Source organism: Oncorhynchus mykiss, chromosome 2, assembly GCF_057628025.1.
Source record: "Oncorhynchus mykiss isolate SJ-2025 chromosome 2, ASM5762802v1, whole genome shotgun sequence".
NCBI lineage: Eukaryota > Metazoa > Chordata > Actinopteri > Salmoniformes > Salmonidae > Oncorhynchus > Oncorhynchus mykiss.
The window spans coordinates 32876277-32895147 of NC_143023.1; the positions used below are offsets into that span (position 1 = coordinate 32876277).

Sequence of the window (18871 nt, forward strand, 5' to 3'; positions counted from 1 at the left end):
TTACTGCAGTAGGCATCATCATAGCCCTCTAAGATTCAGTAGGCTATCTGAAATGTCACTGCAATGAATCAACTGCTCTTGACATGCCATGGCAAAGAGATTCTTGGCAACAGAGCCATAAGGACTAGCCAGTTGGTTTGCCTGGCAGAAGGGCTATTGATTCATCACAAAATACCTACATGTGAATGGGGTGTGAAGTCTATTGCTATACCAATAAAATAAAATGGAATAGAATAGAAAATAACTCTCTGAAGTGCATTTCAACATATATTCAACATATAACAAATAGGCCTATACATATTGTAAGTTAAACAAGAAATGGACTGAAAACACTCAAAGCACATTGGTAAGATGTGAAGGGCAACTTTTAATGTTTTTAATTTTACATGGGCTGTGTCAGCCTAGGTTATACATGTATAAACGTAATTTGACCAAAAGTCCAAAAATACATCAAACCAAACTTGGACTTGACTACAAATAAAAAAGAGAAGACTATAGAGACTCTCTTAGCTTCTTATTCCTCATCTCAAAATCAGATTTACCCCAGTCCTTTGAAGTCATTTTGTATAGTTCCATCTATAACCTACAGTAACGAACACTTGACGGGTCTATAGACATACTTTACCATAGAAAACATACAGATACATTCATTACCATCGAACTGATGGTTCCACAGACCTCTTCCTATTCCACTACAGCCAAATTCACTGAGAATGATCTAAATCCTAAACTGGGATGGGAAGGACTGAGTTGGGAGGTTCATTTGACCTGCACTGCCATTTAGAAATGTGCCAAACACTTAGCAATCCAACCTGGACTCAGGGGTAGACGTAACATAGTAAATGTAAATCTGTGACACTCCAATTAGATATGTATTAATTTGTGGATGTCCATTATCCATTTCGAATTAGATGTTAGGAATTGTAATTTGTACATGTTACGAATTTGCAAAACGTATGATATGTTACGAATTCCAACTTGTGGCTAACGTTATATAGGTGACTAACGCTAAAGTTAGCTAGGTGGCTAACGTTAACTACACTAGGGGTTAAGGTGAGGAGTTAAGTTAAAGGGTTATGGTTAGGGCTAGGGGATGGGTTAGCTAACATGCTAAGTAGGTGCAAAGTAGCTAAAAAGTAGTAAGTAGTTGCAAAGTTGCTAATAAACTAAAATGCTAAAGTCCGTGATGAGATTCAAACACGCAACCTTTGGGTTGCTAGTCATCTGCGTTATATACCCATCCACTCTGACCAACCACATTACTTTCCTTTTTGCCTTAAGTAACCTTCTGTCTTATCTAACCATACCAAATGTAACATATCATACTAATTTGAGTGTTCTGGATTTACATTTACTATGTTACGTCTAGTCTATGAGACCAGGCTGAGCAATCACCTATTCACTATTAGAAACCGGGTCATTCGAGCACTGAATGCTGATTGGCTGAAAGATGTGGTATATCAGACTGTATACCACAAAATTACTAGGTTTTCTGTTCTAATTACGTTGTTAACCAATAGCAATAAGGCACCTCTGGGGTTTGTGGTATATGGCCAATATACAATGGCTATGGGCTGTATCCAGCCCTTAGCCGTGGTATATTTGCCATATACCACACCCGCTCAGGCCTTATTGCTTAAGTAAGAGATGGCATATTTCACATCATTCAATCTGGGGAATGGGCGACATCTTGTTGTGTTTTTTTTTTTAAATGACTGAACATGGTTTCTGTTGACATGATTATAACAGTATAACTGCCTATTGTGTTATTTACTGTAACTACACCTGTAACACAATCTGTCTTCTGGGAGATACAACACACACATTTACTCTTATCTGTGTTTTATCCCACAAAAGGCAGAAATAAAGGATCTGTATAAATATAAACTCTGAACCTTGCACTATGATATTCTAGAGTTCTATACACAACCTCCTGTTCCACTATGATCTCCGGGGCCCAGTTCCAAATCAAACACAAACCCTTACCCCTTAGACACTTGGGTACATCTGAAAGGATCAGATATATGAGAAATATGATGAAAGCTGCACCTTTCCCTCTGATAGGTCGGATGAAACATAAGCCATATTGCTCATATCTATCCAATCTTGTCAGATCTACAGTGTCCAGACTAGGGCTTAGGTATCAGCATTGAAGTGGGCCAGAGTTAACGCTATCTCTCATCCTCAGTGTAAACCTGGAAGATAGGAGCTGACTCCTCTGTCTATGACCTGAAAATGGAAAACAGTACAAATAGTTTCACCTGCACATAATACCATAATGTGTTGACTTCTCTTCCCTAAAAGAATGTAAAGCACCGCTCAACAAATTGACAGTGAAATCTGGCTCAACGAGCGGCCATTTTCCATGACTATCTGATCAAAGATTTTGATCAGTAATCTTGAGGTGTTTTGATATTTGTTTGGAATGTATTTTACACTAATTCTGTGTGTGAAAGCCTGCACAACATTGTCGTGACTCTTCAATTGCAATTGGTGGATGAGGAAGAAAACCTTATAGAATAGTTATCATACATTTCAATCACCTGATCCCTGGATTCAGGTCAACTTCTCAATCTGCAGATGCACAATCCAGATAGGCACTATGCAACCACATCATCAAATCATTCTATAATAATATATTGTGAATATATAAATCTAACTATAAAACAAAAGCCCTGTTGCGGCTCCTAATATACTTCTATTACATAATATCATGTAAATCAAGTATGACAATAGGTAACATAACAAATTGCCTATAATCAAATACTGTATATACAATCTTCAAACGTAAACATGATAAATGCAAAGGCATATTCCAAAGGTATACAGTACAAATATAGGGGAAACACTAGCAAAGAGGGAGATATAGTAACACGTAGTGTGATGATATAGAATGGAGGCGATATTGTTTGAGACACCTGGATTTGCCTTGTGTGGGGTTTTTGTTTTGCTTGTACTTGAAGTTGCCACACATTTCTGATGTGGCACCTGCACGACAGTCATTCTTTCTCTCTCTCTCCCCAATATCCCCTCTTTGCTGCCAAGCACTCTGGTGTGTTGATCCTCCCTCCACCCCCCCCCCCCCCATCTCTCTCTCATTTTCTCTCAGTACACACTCACGTTCCCCCACTCCACGAGGTACTGGACCTTGCCGTCTGGCGTTACTCGCCTCGCCAAAATCCTCACCCCGTCCCCGCCCCCCCAGCCCCTGGCAGCTGACCCATCCCCCCCGCCCCCCACGCCGCCCGGATAGGAAGGGACGTCACGCAGCATGAGGGAAGGGCAGGGATCCGACTTCTGGCCAGGCTGGTGCTGGTGGTGCTGCTGGTTGTTGTGGTGGTGATGGTGGGAGGATGACAGGGAGAAGGGGAGGCAGGGGGGCGGCACTCGACAAGGGTCTTCCGCACTGAAGAAAGAGAGAGATGAAAATTTCACATCATACTTTTTGTCATTGTCATCCAGGCACAGCTCTGGTTTCCTCTCTATATGTCTAGATTGAGGGTAGTCCCCGGAGAGCAGGAGGAGCTGTGGTTAATACTGACCTATAGTGATGCAGGGTTCTAGAGATGGCTGGGGCTCCGTTATAGGTGGGGTGATACAGGGCAAACATCCTCTTAGGTGGAGAGCTGTGGAAAGAGCAGGGATATAAACATTCTTTTTTTAAACGGACAAAGAGCAACAATGCATGGATTTCCAATGACACACTGCCTAATACAAGCATTTCGCTACGCCCGCAATAACATCTGCTAAACATGTGTATGTGACCAATGATTTGATTTGATTTGATAAGGGTATCAGTGAGGATGTAACGTAAAAAAAAAACGGTAACACTCTGTAAATATAGTAGAATGCATTATTACTTGTTATACAGTATGTAAAGTGTAAAGTGTAACCAATACAATAACAGTACGAACCCCAAATTCAGCTCCTCCTCCTTCCTGGAGTTGTAGAGGTTAGTTCCACCTACGTAGCCATGGCAACATGGCACCAGATCTATTGGGGTGGCTGGGACCGGGGGCGGACAAGGCTGGACACAGGAGAAACACTGATTAGCTAGTGTTCTGACGCCAAATCAGTGGATCCAAACACACATTAGACATGATACTCCAGTTCATGCCCTTTCATGTTATCTTTACAGAAGAATCCATACTGCTTGTGAATACATCTAAATAAAAACCAAAGGTCTGTTAACATACTGTATCATTTGATACATATAATTTAAAAAATGCAATTGCATTTCACTTTTAAAAAGGCCGGACGCTGGAACTTTGTTAGTACAAAGGGCTAGTCTTTCCAAAAGGAAATATATATTTTCACGTGACAGCTTTAAACCTGCATTACAATTCCACATCCCACACTTGTATTGTATGCCGCGAACACACTGCTGCAGCAACTTTTACATTATTTACAGTGTGATATTGCTATTGTATCACGATTCACTTAATTATCATCACTTACTAGGTCTCATCAAGGCATAGCATGATCCATGTCCTACACGACCAAAAGTTTGTGGACACCTGCTCGTCGAACATCTCATTCCAAAATCATAGGCATTAATATGGAGTTGGTCCTCCCTTTGCTGCTATAACAGCCTCCACTCTTCTGGGAAGGCTTTCCACTAGATGTAGGAACATTGCTACAGGGACTTGCATTAGTGAGGTCGGGCAATGATGCTGGGCGATTAGGCCTAGCTCTGAGCAGGCCAGTCAAGGTCTTCCACACCGATCTCGACAAACCATTTCTGTATGGACCTTGCTTTGTGCATGGGGGCATAGCCCATACTGAAACAGGAAAGGGCCTTGCCCAATCTGTTGCCACAAAGTTGGAAGCACAGAATAGTTGAGAATGTAATCGTATGCGCGTTAAGATTTCTCTTCACTGGATAAAAAGTGGCTTGAACCATGAAAACAGTCCCAGTTCATTATTCCTCCTCCACCAAACTTTACAGTTGTCATTATGCATTTTGGCAGGTAGCGTTCTCCTGGCATCTGCCAAACCCAGATTCATCCATCAGACAGCCAGATGGTGAAGCGCGATTCATCACGCCAGAGAACGCGTTTCCACTGCTCCAGAGTCAAATGGCGGTAAGCTTAGTAACACTCCATCGGACGCTTGGCATTGCGAATGGTGATCTGCTCGGCCATGGAAACCCATTTCATGAAGCTCCTGACGAACAGTTATTGTGCCAACGCTGCTTCCAGAGGCAGTTTGGAACTCGGTAGTGAGTGTTACAACCGAGGACAGACGATTTTTAGTGCTACAAGCTTCAGCACTCGGAGGTCCCATTCTGTGAGCTTGTGTGGCCTACCACTTTGTGGCTGAGCCGTTGTTGCCCCTAGATGTTTCCACTTCACAGTAACAGCACTTACAGTTGACCAGGGCTGCTTTAGTAGGGCAGAAATCTGACAAACTGACTTGTTGGAAAGGTGGCATCCTGTGACGGTGCCACGTTGAAAGTCATTGAGCTCTTATCCACTGTCAATGTTTGTCTATAGAGATTTCATGGCTGTGTGATGTTCAGCAACAGGTGTGGCTGAAATAGCCGTGTCCACATACTTTTGTATATATATAGTGTATATCTGTCACCTCCATTGCCTATGATAAGTAGATTCATATTGTGGAGACTGACACGGAACCAAAACCGGCTGCGCACGTGCGCCATCGTGCATAAATTTATTTTGCCCCCCACACCAAACGCGATCACGACACGCAGGTTAAAATATCACTCTGAACCAATGACATTCATTTGGGGACAGGTCGAAAATCACATGTATGGCAATTTAGCTAGTTAGCTTGCTTTTGCTAGCTAATGTTAATTTGTCCGGTTTAGCTAGCTTGCTGTTGCTAGCTAATTTGTCCTGGGATATAAACATTGAGTTGTTATTTTACCTGAAATGCACAAGGACCTCTACTCCGACAATTAATCCACACATAAAACGGCCAACCGAATCGTTTCTAGTCATCTCTCCTCCTTCCAGGCTTTTTCATCGTTTAACTTATATGGCGTCGCAGATGCTCGTTGGCGCGCGAGAGCAGTGTGGGTGCAATAATTGAATAACAAGGATTTCTAAATGTATTTGCGACGCTCGCGCACGCGACGTGTCCGGTCTGGTCAGCATGTCAGGTACCATTTCTTACAGTGTGAGCTTGCTACCATAACAACAAAAGCATCAGTACTCTATCCCATCTATCCTTTGCTTCCTCAGTTCTTAGCACACCCTCAGCTCTGTCAACCTCCAATGCTGGACTGTGACCCACAACATATACAGTAAATACAGCAGTGGTATACTAGCATTATCCCCTCCCCTTACTAGCGCGCTGTCCCTTTAAATCGAGGTGCTCTGTCAATGCTGCACTGTCAAAGCGCCAGCGCCAATTGGACAAAATGTAATCGACTGCAAAGTGCACTTGGAAGTGCTCCCAGATGCCGCATATCAGCGTACCTTCCCCTCTCACTTTCCCTGGGATAACCAACCTGCCCCAAGATGGCAGATGATTCATGTCCGCTCAGGATACAACAGTCTGCTGGAAGTGCTGCCTGCTGAAATACGACCAGTCTATAACATTTATTGTCTCAGGATAAGGGAGGAAGCCTGAGCAGTAGTATAAAAGGATGTGTATTTTCTATTAATATTAAAATATATATTTCTAAACCCGTGACCATAACATGTTGTCATATTCGATCGAGTCATAAACGGTAAACCAGCTTCAATTCAATAGTGTATGAGGGGTAGGCTGGGCTTTGAAGAACATGTAAACAGACAACACTGGCTATAAGGAGAACCTTTTCTCCGCCCACTGACTGACTGTGACTGACAAGTCATTCCAGTGTCAGGCAGCTCTTTGCTATGCAGTGAGGAGGCGGCTGATGGCTGATCTCTCCCTTGATGCCTGGTTCGAGGCAGAAGCACTGACCTGTGTCTCCATGATGCGCCGCTTTGATTTGCGTGACTCTGGCCCCATCGCTCTCCTCTGGCAGGGCAGTGACAATGGGCTGCTCCACACAACAACACAGAGACACAGTCAATAACTTGAGGAGTGGTGAAATGTTTTTACTTAGAAAACTACAGTACGAGTCAAAAGTTTGGACACACCTACTCATTCCAGGGTTTCTCTTTATTTTGACTATTTTCTACATTGTAGAATAATAGTGAAGACATCAAAACTATTAAATAACATATATGAAATCATGTAGTAACCAAAAAAGTGTTAAACAAATCCAAATATATTTGACATTTGAGATTCTTCAAATAGCCACCCTTTGCCTTGATGACAGCTTTACATACTCTTGGCATTCTCTCAACCAGCTTCATGAGGTAGTCGCCTGGAATGTATTTCAATTAACAGGTGTGCCTTGCTAAAAGTACATTTTTGGAATTCCTCTCCTTCTTAATGCGTTTGAGCCAATCAGTTGTGTTGTGACAAGGTAGAGTTGGTAAACAGAAGATAGCCCTATCTGGTAAAAGACCAAGTACATATTATGGGAAGAACAGCTCAATTAAGCAAAGAAAAACGACATGAAGGTCAGTCAATACGGAAACATTTCAAAAACTTTTAACGTTTCTTCAAGTGCAGTCGCAAAAACCATCAAGCGCTATGATGAAAATGGCTCTCATGAGAACCGCCACAGGAAAGGAAGACTCAAGAGTTAACTCTGCTGCAGAGGATAAGTTCATGAGAGTTAACTGCACCTCAGATTGCAGCCCAAATAAAAGCTTCAGAGTTCAAGTAAGAGACATCTCAACATCAAATGTTCAGAGGAGACTGTGTGAACCTGGCCTTCATGGTCGATTGCTGCAAAGAAATCACTACTAAAGGACACCAATAAGAAGATGAGAATTGCTTGGGCCAAAAAACACAAGCAATGGACATTAGACCGGTAGAAATCTGTCCTTTCGTCTGATGAGTCCAAATTTGAGATTTTTGGTTCCAACCGCCATGTCTTGTCTTTGAGACGCAGAGTAGGTGAATGGATGATCCTTGCATGTGTGGTTCCCACCGTGAAGCATGGAGGAGTTGTGATGGTGTGAAGGTGCTTTTCTGGTGACACTGTCAGTGATTTATTTAGAATTCAAGGCACACTTAACCAGCATGGCCACCACAGCATTCTGCAGCGATACGCCATCCCATCTGGTTTGCACTTTGTGGGACTATCATTTGTTTTTCAACAGTACAATGACCCAACACACCTCCTGGCTGTGTAAAGGCTATTTGACCAAGAAGGAGAGTGATGGAGCACTGCATCAAATGACCTGGCCTCCACAATCACCCGACCTCAACCCAATTGAGATGGTTTTGGATGAGTTGGACCGCAGAGTGAAGGAAAAGCAGCCAACAAGTGCTCAGCATATGTGGGAACACCTTCAAGGCTGTTGGAAAAGCATTTCAGGTGAAGCTGCTTGAGAGAATGCCAAGAGTGTGCAATGCTGTCATCAAGGCAAAGGATGGCTACTTTGAAGAATCTCAAATATAAAATATATTTTGATTTGTTTAACACTTTTTTGGTTACTACGCGATTCCATATGTGTTATTTCATAGTTTGATGTCTTCCATATTATTTCACAATGTAGAAAATAGTAAAAAATAAAGAAAAACACTGGAATGAGTAAGTGTGTCCGAACTTTTGACTGGTACTATATGTCAGGGTATAAATGTGGTGTTTTTTATTTTAAGCCCATAGAGAATAAAAGAGAAGATGGTGTTGAGAATGTTTAGCAAGAGAATCAATGTCCACATGCGAATGCGCACACGCACATATGCACACACACTATAGATGATGTATTTATTGATGAAAATATTAGTTATAAACATATTCACCAGTGTGAAATAAGTGAGTCCTTCCCTTAAATGACTTAATGAGGCACACAGGTGCCTGTTTAGTTAGGAACAGTTGTTCCTATCCAGCTAGAAGGACCACTGTCTACAAGGTGCCGCTCTTTTTCACTATTGTAAATGTGTAATTCATTACTAGAATGAATGTATCCATATAAAGAGTTGGGTCCTGAGGCTTGTGTTTGTGATGATGAGAGAATAATAATCACAGAAGTTGTCCTTACTCTGACCTTCTCCTTTGGGTGATGTTGATGGGCGGGTCAGTGATGAGGGGGGACGAATCAGAGGTCAGAGGAGGCGGAGCTCGGACCTGGAGCCCAAAAAGACACTTCTTCTTCTTGATCTCTTTACCAGAGACAAACCTGGATGACATCACAGAGAAAAAGACAACTTTCAAAAGACAACAACTTTGTAAAGTCAGGTCATCGTTCTTTTTAAAACAAGTTATCATTATTGTCTATGTTTTCTTATCGTTCTATTGACAATATCAAAGAGTTAAGAAACAATTAACTAACTGTATTTTCTTTACCCTTATGTACAATTCCAGAAGCAACGCTATCATAAATCTGGTCAAGCATAGCTGTGGCTTCTGTTTATTCTTCGCATCATATGCAGACTCTCACCTGTCTTTGTTGGAGTTCAAAGCGTTGAGCAGATTGTGACAGCGATCTTGCCTTGGTGTGTCAGAGAGCTGGGGGACAGGGAGGAATGAAAATCAAGAGCTTGATTAACACTGTGGATGAACAAATGCTAATACATTTAGAGACACATTGACATTCATTGGTGAAAGGTAAACATTTCCATGGATAACGTAGTTAGTTATTCATGTGATTTGTGAACAGTTCATTAAAAAAAGTGTATAACAGATTTAAATGCAACTGTAGTACCTGAGAGCCACATAAAATACAAGTGATATTTACCATTTAAAATGTGCTAAATAACAATGACAAGTAGCTAATGAACTCAAAGCACATAATTACCACATGACCGCTAAAAATTACGCTAGCTAACACTTTCACATCGTTTCATCATAGCACGTAAGTGAGGAAATGTTTATACCGAGCCTAGAAGCAAAGAGTCCCAATTCTCATTGGCAAACGACATGATTTCATGGTCGAAATCAAAGTATTTTCTCTTGCAGCACAAGGAGAGGTGGTAGAGCACCAAATGGGCCAAATCTACCCTGTATTTACAACAAACACACCAGGAAAAGACACAGTTAGTTCAGAATTTTTCACACCACAAAGCTTTTCATTACATCATTGAGTAAGAGGAATTAACATATTGTAACCCACATGACTCAATAAACCTGTCACAAGAAAATGGTTTTCAAGAGTGCTTCGGTGTGATAATCCCTGCAGTTTAAATTATGTAATCGTCTCTTAGCAGATACTGTATAGCTTTACCAGCTCATGGGTAGCCGTTGAATTGTCTCTGGTCCGTTTGCACAGACTGAGCACTGGAACTCATAAAACCTTTCAGAAAAAAAAGGAAACACAGATGATTCTATTTTTGTCTGTGATTGACCAGATATAAAAGTCAATGGAAACATAACAAGGCACGTGGTTGCTGCTGTCAGCAAATTCTTCCCAGTTTCCATCACTTGTTTAGCAGATATAACAACCCCACCACATTCTACCTCACCATCAATCTCAAAAATTATTTTTCTATGCAGAAACAAAGAGTCATATAATATATCATGGGCATTAAACCAGTGGGATAATACAGATGGTTAATGTGACAATAATGGTGTAGCGGACTGGACTAATTTGAATTAATTTTTACATCTACCACATTACATTGGACACCAGAGAGGCAGAATAACAACTGCACTGCTATTAGCAATGAACACTAACAGCATTAGCCCTACCACTGCCAGTTTTATAACCTCTCTGTTCTGGTTTGACAATGGTAATGCAAAGGAGCAGTACAAGGTTATAGATAACAATACTCTGACTCACCTGTCTCCATATAACAACGGCTTGGTCAGACACTGTGTGCAAGCTTCATGAAACCACTGACCACAACTTCCACACTGCAACATTTTCAGGTTCCACCTGCAGTTGATAAATATAAACATTAACCACACTCCCCAATGGCCTAAAACATAGCTAACATCTGGTGGCCACCTGACAAGAGTAGAGTATATTATGTATTTTTCAAAAGAGGCTGCAATACTCAACTGAAAAACACATTATGTCTTGACAGGAGAGCTGTATAATGGTGAAAAGGACATACAGGGTTCCGACATGAATATTCTATTTGTTTTTGTCGGTAAGGAAAATTGATAGTAAATCTTATTGACCAATACATGTGGTAAACACTAGTTATATAATGTTATTATTAAGTGATAATGCCAGAGGAACAGTGTTTGAAGGATATATTAGTATGGGTATTGTTAAAACCGAGACGAAGTCCATGCCAATATATCCTCCAAACACGGGCTTTGAGGGCATTATCACTTTTATACAACGGGTTAACAACATATTCAAATAATGATTGACATATTTTCCTTATAAACGTTATTTTGATTAATTTATTCATACTATTTCATCCTTCCACAAGATATAGTCCCGACACAAATCTAGGGTTGATACCCAAGCAAGCTGGTCGTTCGTTCTATCGGTTCGGTTGCCAGAGAAGCGACCCAGTCGTTCAGTCTTTTTGTTCTGTATCTATGGATGCAACCCAGTCGTTTGTTCTGAATGTTCCATTGACATACTGACTTGCAACATTGTTATTCTTGCTTGCTAGATAGCCAACTACGGCTAACTTACAGTCGTGTCAAACAGTGCAGCCAGAATAAGAGCAAAGTCGCTGCATTTGCGTTTGTTTCAGCTGTTTTCTAGTGTCATTTATTTGGATACATCCGTAACAATGAGCTAATGATGCACGATTTCACCTGGCATAGAAAATGTGCTCTCTCTTTAGGACACTGCTGTTCAGAGGAGCTGGCCAACGCCACAGCTAACACAATCACTTCAAACTGAAGATGGAAAAGCAGCAAACTAGCTGCACTTTGTTTGTTTCGTTTTACCTGTTTTCTATTGATATAGATATATATATATATATATATATATATATATATATATATATATATATATATATATATATATATATATATATATATATATATATATATATATATATATATATATATATATATAGTGCCTTGCGAAAGTATTCGGCCCCCTTGAACTTTGCGACCTTTTGCCACATTTCAGGCTTCAAACATAAAGATATAAAACTGTATTTTTTTGTGATGAATCAACAACAAGTGGGACACATTCATGAAGTGGAACGACATTTATTGGATATTTCAAACTTTAACAAATCAAAAACTGAAAAATTGGGCGTGCAAAATTATTCAGCCCCCTTAAGTTAATACTTTGTAGCGCCACCTTTTGCTGCGATTACAGCTGTAAGTCGCTTGGGGTATGTCTCTATCAGTTTTGCACATCGAGAGACTGACATTTTTTCCCATTCCTCCTTGCAAAACAGCTTGAGCTCAGTGAGGTTGGATGGAGAGCATTTGTGAACAGCAGTTTTCAGTTCTTTCCACAGATTCTCGATTGGATTCAGGTCTGGACTTTGACTTGGCCATTCTAACACCTGGATATGTTTATTTTTGAACCATTCCATTGTAGATTTTGCTTTATGTTTTGGATCATTGTCTTGTTGGAAGACAAATCTCCGTCCCAGTCTCAGGTCTTTTGCAGACTCCATCAGGTTTTCTTCCAGAATGGTCCTGTATTTGGCTCCATCCATCTTCCCATCAATTTTAACCATCTTCCCTGTCCCTGCTGAAGAAAAGCAGGCCCAAACCATGATGCTGCCACCACCATGTTTGACAGTGGGGATGGTGTGTTCAGCTGTGTTGCTTTTACGCCAAACATAACGTTTTGCATTGTTGCCAAAAAGTTCAATTTTGGTTTCATCTGACCAGAGCACCTTCTTCCACATGTTTGGTGTGTCTCCCAGGTGGCTTGTGGCAAACTTTAAACGACACTTTTTATGGATATCTTTAAGAAATGGCTTTCTTCTTGCCACTCTTCCATAAAGGCCAGATTTGTGCAATATACGACTGATTGTTGTCCTATGGACAGAGTCTCCCACCTCAGCTGTAGATCTCTGCAGTTCATCCAGAGTGATCATGGGCCTCTTGGCTGCATCTCTGATCAGTCTTCTCCTTGTATGAGCTGAAAGTTTAGAGGGACGGCCAGGTCTTGGTAGATTTGCAGTGGTCTGATACTCCTTCCATTTCAATATTATCGCTTGCACAGTGCTCCTTGGGATGTTTAAAGCTTGGGAAATCTTTTTGTATCCAAATCCGGCTTTAAACTGCTTCACAACAGTATCTCGGACCTGCCTGGTGTGTTCCTTGTTCTTCATGATGCTCTCTGCGCTTTTAACGGACCTCTGAGACTATCACAGTGCAGGTGCATTTATACGGAGACTTGATTACACACAGGTGGATTGTATTTATCATCATTAGTCATTTAGGTCAACATTGGATCATTCAGAGATCCTCACTGAACTTCTGGAGAGAGTTTGCTGCCCTGAAAGTAAAGGGGCTGAATAATTTTGCACGCCCAATTTTTCAGTTTTTGATTTGTTCAAAAAGTTTGAAATATCCAATAAATGTCGTTCCACTTCATGAATGTGTCCCACTTGTTGTTGATTCATCACAAAAAAATACAGTTTTATATCTTTATGTTTGAAGCCTGAAATGTGGCAAAAGGTCGCAAAGTTCAATGGGGCCGAATACTTTCGCAAGGCACTGTATATCAATAGAAAATATATATTTAAATGATGCTGATTCATAATTTCAACTGGCTGAGAAAAGCTGCCTGCATGTCTGTCTCATCCCAACTCCCAACACGTTTGTTACTATGGGACAGCTGGAGATAGAATTTGAATGTTGAAACAATGTTGCAAATGTCAGAGAGACAGACACCAAGGTTCATACAAATCTCTGATGTTAAAAACTAAATGTTGGTCTCAAAGAAATGTGAGATAATGTCTAGATGCTTTTTATACTGGAGATCAGTGGATTGCGCAGTCAGATGGAACAGAGTAAATAGGCATTTTAACATCATAGACGTAGCCAGTGGTAACTTGTAGAATAGACACCATCTGGAATGCGGTTTTAACCAATCAGCATTCATGATTAGACCCACCCGTTGTATAACATAATTTATCTATTGAGGGCATCTGTTAGAAGCTATAAATTGTCACTCACTCTCCAGGTCCGGCACAGTAGCAGTAACACTGCTGCTGGTTGGTGAGATGCTGTGGGTCCCAGTCTAAAGATGACAGCTGATAGGGCAGCCGAAGTTTCATGATTTGCATGAGCCGGGCAAACCGTCCTCGTTTGATGGCTCCCCCTCTCTGAAAGACAATTTTGACAAATCGATTCACTACAGCGACCTCTCCACTCACGGTCATGTCAGTACATTCAAGATAGATGACATTGGATGGGAACTATCCAGGAAAAGCAATTCATCTCTTTTTATTGTAGGTCAGCTGAGTGAGATAATATCTTAAGAAAAGTCAGGTCAATGAGATTGACATTGACCGATGAGCAATTAGCCCTTAACCACAGTGCTCCCTCATCTAACACCTCCAGTACAGAAATGGAGCATACATGAATTACTGACCATAATGACTATAATACAGTATAATCTTGAAACAATCTGCATTGACGAACTGGTCAGATGTCCAGGCACAACGTAGAGGAGTATCTAATCCCTATGGTGAATAATACAGAGTTGTAACATTTCTGTGGTTTCCTTCAGATATATCCATTGACTACATTGTTTAACACAACACTGGTATTGAAATCCTCTGGATAGATTTTTTATTTTTTATTTACAAGTCTGAATTGGATATTTTCCCTGAGCCAAGAGGCAGAGTGTGAAACAAAGATTAGCAGTCTAACCTTGGTTGCCACTGCAAAGACACATTGCCGACATATCCAAGAATTGCTGTCAGCTTCCGGCTCAATGGACGGAGTGTGGCACTCCGGATGATAACCTTTTATGGAATGGAGAGAGTGTTTACTGTAATTCACATACTGAGGATATGTTACTGATGGAGGCCTTTTCCTTGTCTCTTTTCATGAGATATTATACACTGAGTGTACAAAACATTAGAAACGGCAACGCTGCTGGGTTTTTCACGCTCAACAGTTTCCTGTGTGTATCAAGAATGGTCCACCACCCAAAGGACATCCAGCCAACTTGACACAACTCTGGGAAGTATTGGAGTCAACATAGGCCAGCATCTATGTGGGACGCTTTCGACACCTTGTAGAGTCCATTTCCCCCGACAACTGAGGCTATTGTGAGGGCAAAAGGGTTGCAACTCAATATTAGGAAGGTGTTCCTAATGTTTTGTACACTCAGTGTATATTATCTGGTAGAAAACCTGAAGACAAAAAATAGATGCCATTGTTTTTTTTAAACTTGATTTAAAATAGTTGTGCCTATCCGTCATAAGTTATTCTTTGAAAATACCTCTATGAAGAGTACATAACATGCTGTGTTTTCTTACCGTGACGACATTTAAGACAATTGATGAGAGGTTCTTTAAGAGGTGGGGCATCACAGATACAGCAAACTTCTTCCACTCCAACTGAGACTTAAGCAAGAGAGAAAATGAGTGAGTAACAGAGAGAGGGGGAGAAAGAGAGAGAGATCACTCAACAGTGTTAATTTATGTATATTGATTCATTTCCTTGCCACTTCATTGATTCCAATGTCTCCTGCACCCTTTCAGATTTCACTCCTTTTGACATGTGGATATTTGGCTGTGCTTCCCTTCACTTTACACTACCTACGTGGGGGCGCCATTTCCCTATGGAGTCATTACACTAATAAATTCATAAATACACCAATTACACCTAAAAGTCCCCCATCAGAATTGCCAACATTTCCAGGGAATGTTGTATTTCAACCTTGACTAGAGAAATTAATTGCGCAACATTCTGTTGAACTACAATGGATCGGAATGGAGAGAGAGCGTCAAATTAAGAACAAACTTTTCAAAGCTGAGAGAAAAATCTAAAAACATTTTATGAATTTCTTTAAACCTCTCTGAAGTGAATCAAGGTAGGGTAAAAGTAAAGATTATTCAAATATGATAATAGTTGGAGCATCCTCAATTAGCCCCCTATCTATAGAAAGGGTAGATATGTATGAAATATTTGAATCAGCATTTTAGGGGATATTTCTTTGATTCAAAAGTAATTCCACAGTGCCCAAAAACCCTCTGTTAAATGTTTTGTGTTAACTGAGGAAAACAAGAGTAAGTTGTAAGTCTTACAAGAGTGGATGTCTTTTCTTAGGACCCAAAATTCAGAGTTGTCCTCAAATCTCACCAGACAACATTGCTTGACTCCATCTACCTGAGGAGAGGGATGGAAACAGTGGAATTGTTCACTCAAACCTAAATGTAATACTTTCCAAATGCGCACATGCATGCACGTACGCACACACACACACACACTTACTCTTTTCACATTGCCGAGGTACAGTAGTCCATCACTCCATCGAGCTAACACATCATCCCCTTCACTTACTCCCCCCATCCTGAAGAGAAGTGAGAGAGATAGAGAGAGAAGGGGTGAGGAAGAGGAGGGGGCTCATGTGAAATGGAAATCCAATTTATTTACTGGATACTTTGCTGCCATTGCCGACAGAGGTTTATGGCCTTATCGTTCCATGGGCACTGGGCTGGAGTGGATAAGGGGTTACATTCTCACAAACCCAGCATAGCCACAGTCAGAATCCAGCAGGTTCAATGATGAGTGTAAATGCCCATGCATGGAGCAGGACAAACCATTATGACACAACACATGTGAGAAAATGCATTCACCACTGCATGATGACTGCACTGTAGTTTGATTGTAACACCACTGTACGCCTCTATACTTTGCTTTCTCATGCACTTCTGTGTTGTATCCTCTTTGAAAATCGAAAACGACAAAACTTGAATAGAAAGGAATCGCTGTAGCCTATGGACATAATCTCTGCACATCCAGCGGTTGTTCCAGTGCAGGCACTCAAGTCAAAGAGACACATGATACATAATAGCGTTTTCAGATCAATAAAAATTAACATAGACAGTGTTGCTGGATGAACAGAGAGCCATTGCTACCTGTCAAGTCGAACTCCTCTCCGTTGGGGTCACAGCGATTCCTGTGCCGGCTTGACATGAAATATTTTCTCCCTTCTGTTTTCCTCTCGTCTCAATTACTGCCCGGTTGGATGTGAAGCCTACGTGTGTGCCAAAGTGGATGTGCATGTATGTGTCTGTGCCAAGCGCGTATGTCTGTCAAGTCGTCAGTGAGACACCGTCGGTACGTCCGTCTTTCTCTCGGTCTGTATGGTCTGTCTGTCCTCCGCGACGTAGTTTCGTCATGTTCCGGTGCATTTGCTCTCTTTTCTCCACCTATTGATGCTATTAAGCGTGTTTGTCAGAGCAGCACGCGAATCAACCCGCGAGAGACGCCATCATCCCTGCCTCTTTCTCGACCGACTTGTTGTGACGCAGACATAAAACACCGAGAGATAGAGTGGGAGGGAGATAGTGGGGACCGGGTCAACAGCGACGGGAACACCTTAACATCCGAAGAAATTACCTCTAAACCGTTATGACAAGGCAAGCTGTGTTTTCTGAAGATTTAACCAAATTGTGATAAAAGCCAGTTAAAAATCAGCCGACGACGATAGTCACTGGAGTTTAAGTGGGCAATTAGTGGAAGTTTACATACCTCATTAATTGGTACCTCCCAAAGAAGGGTGCTGCAAGTTTGGAGTCCTGGAGAAAGTTTTAGAAGGGCAAGTGGAAGCTGCGCTCACACGTGTTATTCACTTTTTTTCCTTTTTTTTTACCATTCAGTAAATTGCACAATAAATAGTTTTCTTGCTATAGTAAGCATTTTTATTTCCTTCCAGCTAAAATAAAACTATAATCATAATGTAATCATAAATTATCTAATTTCTTAAAATTACTACACATTTTGATTATATAGCCTAGGCTGCAATATACAATATGTATAATAAACATTGTGATTGTTTATATAGAGTTACTTTTTGCAGTCTTTGTGGTCCCCTTGCCAGATAAGCCTATTTTCAGGTTTTGGACTATACAAAGCTAGCCTATTATGCCTAAGTAATTAAGGATAATTTAAGGCTTGGATTACTTTGAGCACTTGTCACTGTAGTCATCAAAGGGAATTGTTGAATGTGATTTACAATAGTCTATAATTGTCCTATACATTTCCTCTTAATATACATATTGTGTGTAAAATATTGGTTATCTATGATCAATCATCTATTCTTTACTGCTCGGGTAATATATACCTACGCTCAATAATGTCATCATCACTATCACCATGAATATCACTGGTCACACAAGCTTTCAATTCTCACAACAACTGGGTGATAACATAACATGGTAATAACCAATGTCAGAATGAGTAACAATTTTACTTATTTACCAATGGTTAATTAGGAGCCCTAGAAATTTCACACATGTTCATGTGTATCATTTATGAACGGAAGATTAAAGGGCATTTAAGTGTCATACCATAACTTAGCACTGACAATTCTACGAGTAGGCAACATAGCCTATAGTTTAATAGTCAAAACAACAAGTGATGAGGTGTTTCATATGTTATTTTTATCGTTAGATGATATGTATTTGTTCATTTGCTTGTTGTTGTCATTTGAATTTATCAAGCATATGGTAATTTTGTGCTCAAAATGGCCACTGGCATTTCTAAAGGATGACAATGAGTTTCCATTGGCAACACTAGATGGCGAGCACACTACACCTTCTAATGCACTGCTTTGTCAGTACTGTAGTGTAGTGGTAGGCTAAAAAAAAATGCAGTGGTGGCATTTAGCTGAACTACAGTTCAATTCACATAACTGTGTGATGACAGAGATATTTTGAAATGTATCATTAGCATTTGGATGAGGATCACTATGAATAATGGCAAAACGGAATTATGCTTCCAGCAGTCTCACAG

The 18871-nt window shown here is 40.7% G+C and overlaps 1 protein-coding gene across 4 annotated transcripts; it reads right to left on the bottom strand.

The window, feature by feature from the left end:
* Positions 1–347: 347 nt before the first annotated feature.
* Positions 348–17708, bottom strand: LOC110487773 (PHD finger protein 1). Of its 4 annotated transcripts, none has more exons than XM_021559699.3 (15): positions 17609–17708; positions 16346–16424; positions 16159–16240; positions 15388–15474; positions 14774–14868; positions 14075–14223; positions 10794–10889; positions 10239–10307; positions 9892–10015; positions 9456–9523; positions 9063–9194; positions 6916–6994; positions 3915–4027; positions 3543–3626; positions 348–3406 (listed from the first exon to the last, which is right to left on the bottom strand). In XM_021559699.3, exons 1-15 carry the CDS (start codon positions 17611–17613, stop codon positions 3106–3108), a joined length of 1563 nt encoding a protein of 520 aa, XP_021415374.1. In that variant the 5' UTR covers positions 17614–17708; the 3' UTR covers positions 348–3105. The 4 variants fall into 4 exon arrangements, with proteins under 4 accessions (XP_021415374.1, XP_090053631.1, XP_090053635.1 ...); XM_090197505.1 differs by having other exon boundaries at positions 9057–9194; XM_090197509.1 differs by having other exon boundaries at positions 9057–9194; positions 16993–17641.
* Positions 17709–18871: the final 1163 nt, after the last annotated feature.